The 12,768-nt window shown below is 46.2% G+C and overlaps 1 protein-coding gene across 1 annotated transcript in view; it reads right to left on the bottom strand.

The window, feature by feature from the left end:
* cftr (CF transmembrane conductance regulator) overlaps positions 1-12,768 on the bottom strand; it is a 42,914-nt gene that overhangs the window by 5,940 nt on the left and 24,206 nt on the right. Inside the window, exons 12-20 of the mRNA XM_061773850.1 lie at positions 12,285-12,379; positions 11,035-11,121; positions 7,883-8,663; positions 7,493-7,621; positions 7,365-7,402; positions 6,233-6,519; positions 6,090-6,169; positions 5,293-5,443; positions 193-420 (exon numbers count right to left, since the gene is read on the bottom strand). Of these exons, the coding sequence (XP_061629834.1) occupies positions 193-420; positions 5,293-5,443; positions 6,090-6,169; positions 6,233-6,519; positions 7,365-7,402; positions 7,493-7,621; positions 7,883-8,663; positions 11,035-11,121; positions 12,285-12,379 (1,876 nt within the window). The remainder of the gene's footprint in view (positions 1-192; positions 421-5,292; positions 5,444-6,089; positions 6,170-6,232; positions 6,520-7,364; positions 7,403-7,492; positions 7,622-7,882; positions 8,664-11,034; positions 11,122-12,284; positions 12,380-12,768) is intronic.

Genomic DNA, 12,768 nt, shown 5'->3' with positions numbered 1-12,768 from the left:
TTATCCTGTTGTGTGGGGTGTGTTGAGAGTCATTATCCGGTGGTGTGAGCGATTATCTGCTGCTGTTAAGAGTGATTATTATGTGTTAATGGTTATTATCCCGTTGAGCCTGATTATCCTGTGGCGTGGTGTGTGTTGAGGTGTGTTATCGTTACGTGTGTACCCCTCTTTAATAGCACAGTATCTACTCACGGTTGGTTCCCACGGCAATGAAGGCGGCGGCGGTGAAGAAGAGCACAAAGATGACGTCGCATCGGAACAGGAACCAGCGCAGCGTGGCCAGGTAGTGGAACCAGGCGGCCGTGTGGGTATTGAGCGCCTTGTGGAAGAGCATCTCGAAGTACGTCTGACGCCCGAACGCCCGAATGGTCCACAGGCCCTTCAGTGAGATGATGACGTGCGAGAAGATCGTACTGCGAGCTGCATGGCAGGACGCGAGAAAGGAAAAACCCACTTTGAATACATGTGACTACGATTTCAAAACTGAAACTGATGAACTATTGCTCACTGCCACCTCTTCCTGCTGCCAACTGGAGCCGACTACTCCATTCCTGCTCACTTCTCTATTAACACTTGCTATTGACTATACTATAAAGTCAATAGCAAGTTAGAGCTATAGTCACTATAGCTACCTACTGTTGCTGACTACTGTCTCTACCCACATTTGCAACCAACTCTTGCTACCTACTGTTGCTGCTTACTATAGCTTTCTGCTGTTGCTGCTGACTCTCGCTACCTGCTGTCTCGAACTATTCTTGCTGCCTCCTCTCGCTGCTGACTCTTGCTACCTACTGTTGCTGCTCACTATAGTTACCTCGTGTTGACTCTAGACTTTTGCGGCCGACTCTTGCGGCCTACTGTTACTGACTATTCTTGCGGAACCTACCGTAGCCTCCTACTCTTGCAATCTACTGTTTTTGACTATTCTTGCTGCCCTTGCTGCTTACTATAGCTGCCGACACCTCACTCTTGCTACCTGCCCTTGCTATCTACTTTAACTACCGACTGTTGCTGCCGACTCTTGACTTTGCGCCCTATTCTCGCTGCTTTCTTTTACTGCCTACTCTGTTCTGTCCGAAGGGAGCGAGCGAATAAATGCCAACTTCACCGTTTAATCATAAAGGCAGTGTGAAAGGGGTTAGTGTTAGCTGCATGTTTGAGGAGTTATTGCTAAATACATTTTTAATGTTTAAAACCCCGAACAGCAACAGGGGATGGTAGCACAATACCAGCAAACAATGAGTTAATCTACTGGCGGGAGCCCAACATGAGTGATTGAGGTTCTTCTTCTGGGCGGACACACTGCTGCCATTACCAGGATGGGGATAAAGGAAATGCCATTCTGTCCCATCCCGGTCGCCGCCCCCTCGTCAAAGACTCTTAGCTCTTTAGCACTCTCGTGGCAGAGAAGGAGGAATTCCAAAAAACACTAAGCGCTATCTGTGTCAGCAGCACATTTTATCAGCCACCATTAATGACACGCCTCACTTAATCACATGCATCTGATTGGGATGGTAATCAACACAACTGACTTAGTCTTCATGTGGCCTGTGATAGATTTAAAAAAGAAAAAAAGAAATCAACACTTTCCCATAACCAGGTTCTGTTTTGTCAGACCCATCTCCGCGGCCCTCAGTGCTCCAGCAGAACCATCACTGACTCCTGATGCTCCAGTCAGCTTCACTTTCTTCTTGCATTCAGGAAGCAACCAAAAACAAATTGTAAGCCCAACACCACAATCTTGGACCTGGATCAATCCGAACCCTGATGTCACACAGCCATTTTAAACCTAACCCCAAACCCTAATCTTAATCCTTAACCCTAATACTAAACATAACCCCTAGGTTTAACTCTAGCCCTGAAACATCACCCCTTTTCCTAACCACAACCTTGAATCCGGAACCCTAAACATCACCCTAACCTTAACCCGAACTCTCAACACTATTTCTGAGGGCATGAAATTGACCATAAGTGAAAAGACCTTTTGCCTCTCATCTGAAAAGCCTTAATCAGTTCATGCATTTAGGCTAGACAGGGCTCCCACACCAACACTTAGGCTAGAGCTGTCCTAGTAGTCTTCGAAGATAACCAGAAAAGTCCAGTTGTGATCAATTCAATGCCCTGAGAAGAAATTACCTGGGTAAATGAGTTTATTCAGTCTTGCACCAAACCCTATTCTAAACCCTAACCCCTAATCCAAACCAGACTCCAAAAACTATTCTCAACCCAAACCCTTCATTTTACCCCTAACCCTAAATCAAAATCCTCAACCCACTGTAATTGTAACCTCTAATACAAACCTGAATTGCTAACCCCGAACCCTAACAGCATATCGGATCCCTGAAGCCTAACCCAGAGTCCTATCTCGAACCTCAACTCCTATACCCAAAGGAAGAAGCAGCACAAGACTTTGATTAACACGTCCAAACACAAACCAGAATAATGACTCTTTGCTCACTTTCACATTGAAACATTAGCAATGATATTAGCGCAACAATTCCACCAAAACAAGCAGCGGTTCAGGACAAATGGTAAAATGATGAATGTGTCAGAACTTGCTTAGACGTGAGCTCACGACAGGGAGTGTTGTGTCACGGCATATCAATGTTATTGTGCTCTGACACAGAGCACAGGCTCATTTCCTGCGGTCACCTCTTCCGTCATTCCCCCTCAGCTCATCTCTGCTCTTCCTCCCTCATGTTTTTCACTTCTACAAATGCACGAGGTTTACTGTACTAGACTGACACAATTACAATCAGTTCTTATACAGTAAATCCCTGTTTATCACTGGGGATAGATTGGGTGAAAATCCACGATATAGAGAAACCATATACAGTTTAGTTTGACCCCTTCCGCACGCTATTTGAATTTTATTAATTAATTAACACTTAATTTTTTTAAATCACACTTCTTAAACATATTGAAAATGTATTTGAACAAAAGAATAGCAAGCATCAAATGTATACAAAATACTGTGCGTACTGCAGTGTTTGTGTAATGCATCTGGCTTTAGGAGGCGGGGCCTGGTCGGGTGGCATGTGATGTGGGCGAGTCTTTGTGAATGTCTGGGCGTGAGCTGTGGCCCACAGAAGCTTCTTTGTAAATGCGCTCATTGTGTTTATGTGTTATTCTGGCTCAATAAACGGCTGAAAAATACATCTGCAACTGTGGCTCTCCTTTCCCACATGCAAGGGGAATTACAGTAAGTCTACTGTAAAATGCCATAAAAAATTATCACTGGCAAAAAGCATGACATGGCGGGGAACACCGTAATCTATTATTTTAGGTACATCCATCCATTTTCTACAGCTTATCCGAGGTCGGGTCGCAGGGGCAGTAGCTTTAGCAGGGCCAGACTTCCCTCTCCCCAGCCACTTGATCCAGCTCTTCCGGGGGGGAACCTGAGGCATTCCCAGGCCAGCCGAAGGATGTAGTCTCTCCAGCGTGTCCTGGGTCGTCCCCGGGGTGTCCTCCCGGTGGGACGTGCCTCACCAGGGAGGCGTCCGGGAGGCATCTGAATCCGATGCCCCAGCCACCTCATCTGGCTCCTCTCGATGTGGAGGAGGAGCGGCTCTACTCTGAGATCCTCCCGGATGATCGAGCTTCTCACCCTATCTCTAAGGGAGAGCCCGGACACCCTGCGGAGGAAACTCATTTCGGCCGCTTGTATCCTGGATCTTGTTCTTTCGGTCATGACCCACAGCTCGTGAGCATAGGTGAGGGTAGGGATGTAGATCGACCGGTAAATCGAGAGCTTCGCCTTCCGGCTTAGCTCCTTCTTTACCACAACGGATCGATACAAAGTCCACATCACTGCAGACGCTGCACCGATCCGCCGACCCTGCCAAGAGTGTAGAGCTGGTCCATTGTTTCACAGCCAGGACGAAAACCACACTGTTCCTCCTGAATCTGAGATTCGACTTCCCGACGGACCCTCCTCTCCAGCACCCCTGAATAGACCTTACCAGGGAGGACCACCACCCCAGTCTGTCAATCCAGAGGCACTTTCCCCGATGTCCACGCGATGTTGCAGAGGCGTGTTAACCAGGACAGCCCTACAACATCCGGAGCCTTGAGCAACTCCGGGCGAATCTCATCCACCCCCGGGGCCCTACCACCGAGGAGCTTTTTAGCCACCTCGGTGACCTCAACCCCAGAGATAGGCGAGCCCGCCTCTAAGAACCCAGACACTGCTCCCTCATGGGAAGGCGTGTCGGTGGAATTGAGGAGGTCTTCGAAGTATTCTCCCCACCGGCTCACAACATCCCGAGTCGAGGTCAGCAGCGCCCCATCCCCACCATACATAGTGTTGATGGTGCACTGCTTCCCCCTCCTGAGACGCCGGATGGTGGACCAGAATTTCCTCGAAGCCATCCGGAAGTCTTTCTCCATGGCCTCACAGAACTCCTCCCATGCCTTAGTTTTTGCTTCAGCGACCACCAAAGCTGCATTCCGCTTAGCCTGCCGGTACCCATCAACTGCCTCAGGAGTCCCACATGCCAAAAAGGCCCTATAGGACTCCTTCGTCAGCTTGACGGCATCCCTCACTGTTGGTGTCCACCAACTGGTTCAGGGATTGCCGCCATGACAGGCACCAACCACTTTACGGTCACAGCTCCGGTCGGCCGCCTCAGCAATGGAGGCGCGGAACATGGTCCACTCGGACTCTGATCGGGGGGGCCGTTCCTCCAAATCACACCTCACTGTCATTGCCCACGTGAGCATTGAAGTCCCCCAGCAGAACGATGGAGTCCCCAGCGGGAGCGCTCTCCAGCACCCCCTCCAAGGACTCCAAAAAGGGTGGGTACTCTGAACTGCTGTTTGGTGCATAGGCACAAACAACAGTCAGGACCCGTCCCCCCACCCGAAGGCGGAGGGAGTCTACCCTCTCGTCCACCGGGGTGAACCCCAGTGTACAGGCGCCGAGCCGGGGAGCAATAAGTATACCCACACCTGCTCGGCGCCTCTCACCGTGGGCAACTCCAGAGTGGAAGAGAGTCCAACCCCTCTCGAGAGGACTGGTACCAGAGCCCAAGCTGTGCGTGGAGGAGAGTCCGACTATATCTAGTCGGAACTTCTCGACCTCACACACCAGCTCGGGCTCCTTCCCTGCCAGAGAGGTGACATTCCACGTCCCTAGAGCCAGCTTCTGTAGCCGGGGATCGGATCGCCAAGGTCCCCGCCTTCGGCCACCGCCCAGCTCGCACTACACCCGACCCCTATGCCCTTTTAGGTACAACAATACAAAATGGTAATTTGTTTCTTGTTATAATACCAAATTTTAGTCTTCACCTTCAGCCTCCAGCAGCTTGAGTTGCTGTCCCGTCCTGAGGAAGTACTTCCTTAGGATGACGAAGATGACGGCCAACGGGATGGCGGCGATAAAGATGTACGGACGCATGATGGACACGGTGAAGATGGCGCCCAAGACGATCACTGAAAGCTAGTGCCAGGGGAAAAATTATAACATTTGAATTTAGGGTGAATTTCTGATGTGCATTTATACCACAAAGCACCTGGTAAAAACACAATTCCTTTAAAACTTCCTTTTTCGTCTTTTTTCCACATTTTCCATATCACTGTTTTATATAAATCGACAGCTTTTGGTCAATTAAAAGCTCTAATATGATTGTGACTGATCATCACACACACACACACACACACACACACACACACACACACTCACGCACCTATATGTGTGTATATATATAAATTATATATTTTTTAGAACAAAAGGTGTATTATTGCAGGACTGAAGTCCTATTCTTATTTGGAACTACCTGAGTACATTTTTATCTTAAAAATAAATCAGAATTTCTTTTAAAATTTATAACATTACTTTTTCTCCCAGAAAATAGGTAAGTTTTTAATTCCTCTGGCATTTAGGGGTACATAGTAGTTATGTTTAATTGGTGTTAGGATTATGAGGGGATCCTTCCCTGTAAAGGGTCCCTGCTGTATCGATACTTTTAGTGCCGATTTTGTTTGTTGGTGTGCTGTGAAATGTTTTCTCATGTCAAATATATGGCTTAGATTAATAAAGGTTGGGAAACTCTGGTTTAGCGTATGCTATCCTTAGCATGCGTTACCTGTATGAGATCGAAGAGGACCAGAGGCAGCATGTCGTCAATAGTGGCCATGTCCTTGGTGAATCTATTCATGATGCGACCTGGCACAGAATAAAGTGGACTATCAATATTTGCCAATATCTGTCAATCTAGGGATCACTAACCTGTCTTCATGGTGTTGAGCAGGGCCATGGGGGCGCGCAGCACGGAGCTGAGCATCTGCTCGTGCAGCCTCTTGGAGATGGTGAGCAGCGTGTGAACCAGCGGTAGACCCCGGAAGAAGCCCAGCGCTAGCACGCTCTCTGACGTTGCCACGTAGATGTAGACGATGTAGTAGGCGCTGGTGGGCGTCACAATCACCGCCAGGTGGGTGGGCGGCGACGATGCATTGGGGTGTTGCTCGTCAATGTAGTTGGGCGAGGATGGGTTGGCGCTATCTCTCCAGATTTTGCTGATGGTGCAGTAAATGACAGTTTGTAGGGTTTACGCTAGTTATTCAGATACTGTAGTGATAGGGATAAGGTTGGAGTTAGTTTGGTGTATTAGTTGTCGTAGCCTTAGTGGTAAAGCTTCGGGGTAGGAGTTGGGGTAGGGGTTAGGTTTAGAGGAAGGGGTTAGAGATAGGAGTTGGGGGTAGGGGTTAGGGGTTGTAGTTGTGGTAATGGTAGGGTTAGCAGTAGAAATTGGGGGAGTAGGTTTAGGAGTTGTGGTATCGGTTAGGGGGTGGGGTAAGGTTCGAGGTAACAGTTAGGGGTAGATGTTAGAGGTAGGAGTTGATCGTATGGATTAGGGAATGAGTATTGGTGGGAGTTTGGGGTAGAGGTTGGATCCAGAAATGAAGGCTCAATCTGAAAGGGTAGAGTAGGCAGGGGCACTGAAGTTCATCATTTTGAAACATGTATATTTTTATATTAGAGATTAAAAAAAATGTCTTAGTCATGTCATAAAATGCATTTATCTATTTATAAAACGATTAGGAGTTAGGGTTGGCATTATGGTAGAAATTCAAGGTAGAAGTTGGGGTATCGGTTAGGTTAAGAGTTAGGAGTAGGGTAAGGGGTCAGGGTTAGTGATAGGATTAGCAATAGGGCTAGAGGTAATAGCTAGTGGTAGGACTAGTTTGGGTAGCGTTTGGGTTAGGGATAGGGTTGGTGTTAGGGCGGGTGGTAAAATTACAGGTATGGGTAGGTGGGTGGCTTATGTCAGATGCATGACACACCTCAATAGAGGGTTAGGCATCAGGCTACACTGAGTGCTGTGCACCCCTTGTGCTATTTTGAGGAAGAAGATACTTACGCAGTAATGAGGTAGATGCCAATGACTGAACCTGCAACCTAAAGTCAGGACAGATAAGGGAAATGTTTGATTTTTATAAATCCCAATGATCAAAAAGAATGAGTAGATATGTTTAAAGAGTCAATTACCTCAATGACAAAGACCAAGAAGATGAAAATGAGGACATAGACTAAACTTCTGTTGGTGGTGATGTAGCGCAGGTAGGTGCTCCATGACGTCGTCTCAAACCCGTTCTCGCGCTCGTCCGCAAAGCATTGCTGTCAAGACACCACACCCATAAAGCCAGCCGCACACAGACCAACGCAGTCAACTGTCACAGAACCGCACTTGTGTTGCACACTGCATGAGGTTTCTACTACTAGTTAGGTGTGAATGTGAGTATGAATGGTTGTCTATATACTCCGCCTCTCGCCCCAAACTCAGCTGGGATAAAAAAGTGATTGCTGCACGTCAACCGTAACGATACCTGGTATTAATAAAATGGATGGATACGTAAAACAAACACACAAAGTGGTTACCTCCATGTCTTCTTCGTCCACTTCCTCGCTGATGTCGTAGACGCTGTCTTTGGAGAGGCGTCGGGCGTAGATGTCCAGGTCGGACGGGAGGTCGTAGTGGGATGGCGCGATGGAGAGTTTCTTCTGGAAGGACGTCTGCATCTGCTCGTGCCGCTCATGGCCTTGGGCGGAGGTGATGAATGCCAGCACGGACTGGCGTCGCTGCCCGCTCAGGTGGGGCAGGCCGTGGTGGTAGAGGTTCCCCCTGGGGAGCACCTCCTCCACCTGGTCATCCTCGGGTACCATTGAGAACTTCCTGTCGGAAAGCTCTCGAACAGCATCCTCCATGGACGCTGGCGGCGCCCCGTTGACGTTCTGCTGCCCAATGAAGGAGAACTTGCGGGCAGCGGCCAGCGGGTTGAGGATGAGCGACTGCTTGCGCTTTTCCGGGTAGCCGTCGCACCCGCCTTGGGGCCCACTGATGATGGGAGGCGGCGGCGGGTGGCGGAAAGACTGCCGCCCGGGCTCGGGGCCTCGGAAGCCGGCGCTCTCGTCAACGGAGACCCTGCGGAGTGTCTCGGTGAGGATGGAGCCGCGGCGCTCAGCGTTGACGTTGTCATATGCCTCCATGCCCAGCATCAGAGCGCTGAAGTCGGGCCGCTGCGCCTGGAGCTCTGAGAAGCTGCCGTAGAAGTAGCAGTCGCCATTATGCAGCAGCAGAATCTGGTCGGCGCGTTTCAGGTGCTCTAGCTTGCTCGTCACCACGATACGAGTCTTGGAGGACATCAGATTACACACGCACCTGACAACAAATGCTTATATCAGCACTTGATATGACATACTGTGGTGCCTTGAGATCAGCGCTTAATTCGTTCTGTGACCACACTTGTAACTCAAGACACTAGTATTTCAAATCATCTTTCTCTATTGAAAAAAATGGAGATGCCTTTAATCCGTTCCAGACCCCCCCCAAAAAACAAAGGTTTTGTAATGTGTTTTTCAGTAAGAAAAACAACAGTCTATAATACTGTACTTTTTAAAAACATACATTAGTGACATAAATAAATGGAATGTAAAAAAATTAAACAAATTGCCACATTATTTTTGCTTCAATTTTATGGACATTGTGCTGCTTCTTTTGGAGCATGCGCCTTGGCAACCTGGGAGCAGTATAATACAGATGTAGAAACACACACAAAGAAGAGTTTCAAGATCATCTTTCACCAGAATCTTTTTTTTCTACTGTTTTATGCATAACATACCATAATTTCTCGTGTATAATGTACATTTCCCCCCCCCCCCAAAATTGTCAAAAGTGAAGCGTGCGCATTATACATAGTTATAAGGGGAAAATGGGGAGTGAAAAGGTTCACATTTTATAAATGTATGCCGCCATCTAGAGGTTATGCAAAAGCAGTACACTTTCATTCCAATATGACACTGCCAACTAGAGGTTATGAAATAGGTGTACACTTCCATTCTAGTATGCCACCGCCACCTAGAGGTTATGAAAAAGGTGTACATTTTAATTCTAATATGCTACCGCCACCTAGAGGTTAAGAAAAAGGTTTAGCCTACACTTTCATTCCAATATGACAATGGTACATATGACTGCATATATGTACAGTTGTGCTCATAAGTTTACTAACTCAGGCAGAATTTGGGAATTATTATTATTATTTTTTAAATACGACTAATGACTGAACAACAATCACCATTAATTTCTTTATGGTTATGTTTTGTTTAATGGTAATTGCTTTTCTGAAATGCTTGACAGTTTAATTGGAATCCCATTCAAATAAAATTGTGTTTCGCCTGGCCCTTCATGTTTTCGAAAAATAATTGTACACATCGTACAAATTCTGCCTGGGTAGTCAAACACATGAGCACAACTGTGTTTTCTCATTTACTAAATAAAAGTAGGGCTGTGAATTTCAAAATAAGAGCAAGTCAATAAAAATGTATTACATGCTCACATAAAGTGCTTAATTTCAGAACAATTCTTTGAAAAAACTTCATGTTTTGATCATATGGGTAGAAGCAAAATCATGCATTGTAAAAATGCATTATAAATAGGTAGAACGGTTTTCCAGAATTTTGAGGTCAACTTTGGGGGTGCGTATTATACATGAGTGTGCATTATACACGAGAAATTACGGTAGTGCAAAATGAGTCAGTGACATAGTTTAAGTTTGACATCTATCCTGTTTGTCGATTGAATGCAAAAAGGCAATAAACGGCATAAGGCTTGCAAAACGGGTGTATTTGAAAACACTGACAGTGTGACTTTGACTGAGTTTTGTCAATTAATATTCAAGTACCTGCCCACTTCGTGGTTGGTACCCACCCACTGAACTCAGCTGAATGACAACTCGACATTTCCGTGTCTCAGCCGCTTTCAAGCCATACAAATACAGTATATAAAGTATAAATATGTTGTGTTTTACAACAATACTTAACTATAATCATAATTTATGATGTAACAGTCGAATGAAACAGCGAAGCTTGCATTCATTGTTGCCAGTAATGATCATCGGAGCAGGTTCAATTCAAATGAATGGGAGTGGATGACATGCAAAACCCCAGACTATCCCCATTTCTTTTAATTTTCACCCACGTCCCCTTTCAGCTCATCTGCCATGCTTCACAAGGATAGCAACAGGGATAGAAACGGATGCATGTGCGCTGACGACCAGCTCTACATCATATCAATGTTGCACAATATGAAGGGAATCTAACTAATTGCCCTTGGAACAGCGCTTTTTCAACACCAAAATCCCACCCGCATGTCTTGGTGTGACGTCAGTGGCAGAAGTAGAGACCAAATTCACTGCATAGCTGGTGTGGAAAAAGGAATGTACCATACTGTGAAGTGGCCGTAATCATAATCATATTTTATATATTGTCACTGTCGGGCGGAATCCCACCACCTCCAAAATGACAACTTTTCAGGGAAAAAAAACTAAAAAAGATACCTTGCTTGAGTTTTCAAACATTGTTCAAGTTGGTATTATACCTTATATTGCTACAATAGCCCGTTGCTCTCTCACATGAACACAATAGTTAGCATCGCAACGCCGAACCTGTTATTTTTGTCTTATGAGGAGAATAGAAGCACATTTAATGAGTGTGAATTAGTTATGTATGAATTGATTTGATTTATGATACATTACTTCTCAAAGATATCTTTCTCAGTCACAATGTCCAAATGTGTGAAAGGTGCATCCAACAGGTACAAGTCTGCATCTTTGTAGACTGCCCTGTACACACACACACACACACACACACACACACACACACACGCACACACAATAACACATGTTAGAGAGGGAAAAAGATAGTATTTGTCATGTCAGAAAATAAATGGACAAGTTGGGCATTTGCAGGAGGAAATGAGTTTCATTGACGGTGACGGGGCTTTAAATTCAACCCACGGAGGACACTTTTTGCAATAAATAAACCACATAAATAATGCAGAACAATGTGAGACTTGCAAGACACACACACACACACACACACACGCACACATTTGATGGGGTCCATAAAACACTAGTAAGACTTCAGAGAGCAGTAGATTGGAGACCGTAAAACACTTTTAGTGAACACGTTTCCTGTAAGTGAAAGCCTCAATTTATCGCGACGGATATCTTCTCGACGGATATCTTCCCAACCCATTTTGACCAACAGGTCAAATTCTGCGATATAGAGAGGCCACCTGTTGTGAATTTTGACTTTCAACTCCTTACAGGAGAACAACAGTAAATTGTGGAAAAAGTACCGAAACTCATTCAACTTCCCGACTGACTTTCCTCTCCAGAACCCCTGACCTTACCAGGGAGAGTGAGGAGTGTAAGTCCCCCTGTAGTTGGAACACACCCTCCGGTCCCCCTTCTTAAAAAGGGGAACCACCACCCCGGTCTGCCAATCCAGAGGCACGGTCCCCGATGTCCATGTGATGTGGCAGAGGCGTGTCAGCCAGGACAGCCCTACAACATCCAGAGCTTTTAGGAACGCTGGCCGGATCTCATCCACCCGCCCCCCAGGCCCTGCCACCGAGGAGCTTTTTAACAACCACGGTGACCTCAACCGCAGAGATAGGAGAGCCCACCTCAGAGTCCCCAGAATCTGCTTCCTCAAAGGAAGGCGTGTCGGTTGAACCGAGAAAGTCTTTGAAGTATTTGGCCTACCGACTCACAACGTCCCGAGTTGAGGTCATCAGCACCCCGTCTCCAGTATACACATTTTTGACGGTGCACTGCTTAGCCCTCTTGAGATGTTGGACGATGGACCAGAATTTGTCAGAAGTTGGCCTCCATGACCTCACTGAACTCAGAGGCAGTTTTAACTTTTTTTTTTTTTTTTTTAAACTGCAAACTTCAGCTTTAAGAAAGATAACAGGAAGAAAGTATGAGACAGGAAGTACCTGGCCAAGCCAAGGCGGGCCCTCTGACCGCCGCTGAGGGTGACGCCTCCTTCGCCGAGCAACGTCTTGTCCTTGTCGGGCAACAATGCAAAGTCCTACACGGGCACAGCACATCATCACGATATCAACGTTTGATAATGAAATCATGAAATCACTGTGCTAAGCTACAGAGTACTCAGTGTTTTATTTTCTCTGAAATACTTTTGTTCAAAATGTATCAGTGCGTTGTGATAGTGCTGGAATGAAAACAATACTTCAGTGCACGAAACCACCTCAAACACTAAAATGAATCAGTGTTTATGGAAAAGTAAAGCACAACAACACGCGACAACAATGTGTGAAATTCCCATAGTGACTTTTTAACATGTTGAGTGGTGCTCATTAAAAAATATATGAAGGGTAAGATGGAATTCCAATCAAAGTTGGAAAAGGCCAGTTTGATTTAAAAAGTGTATACATTTACAGAGAATTTTGTTTTTCTTTT

This window comes from Phyllopteryx taeniolatus, chromosome 5 (genome assembly GCF_024500385.1).
Source record: "Phyllopteryx taeniolatus isolate TA_2022b chromosome 5, UOR_Ptae_1.2, whole genome shotgun sequence".
NCBI lineage: Eukaryota > Metazoa > Chordata > Actinopteri > Syngnathiformes > Syngnathidae > Phyllopteryx > Phyllopteryx taeniolatus.
The sequence above is the reverse complement of the archived record's forward strand: the minus strand, read 5'-3'. Positions and strand labels throughout refer to the sequence as shown.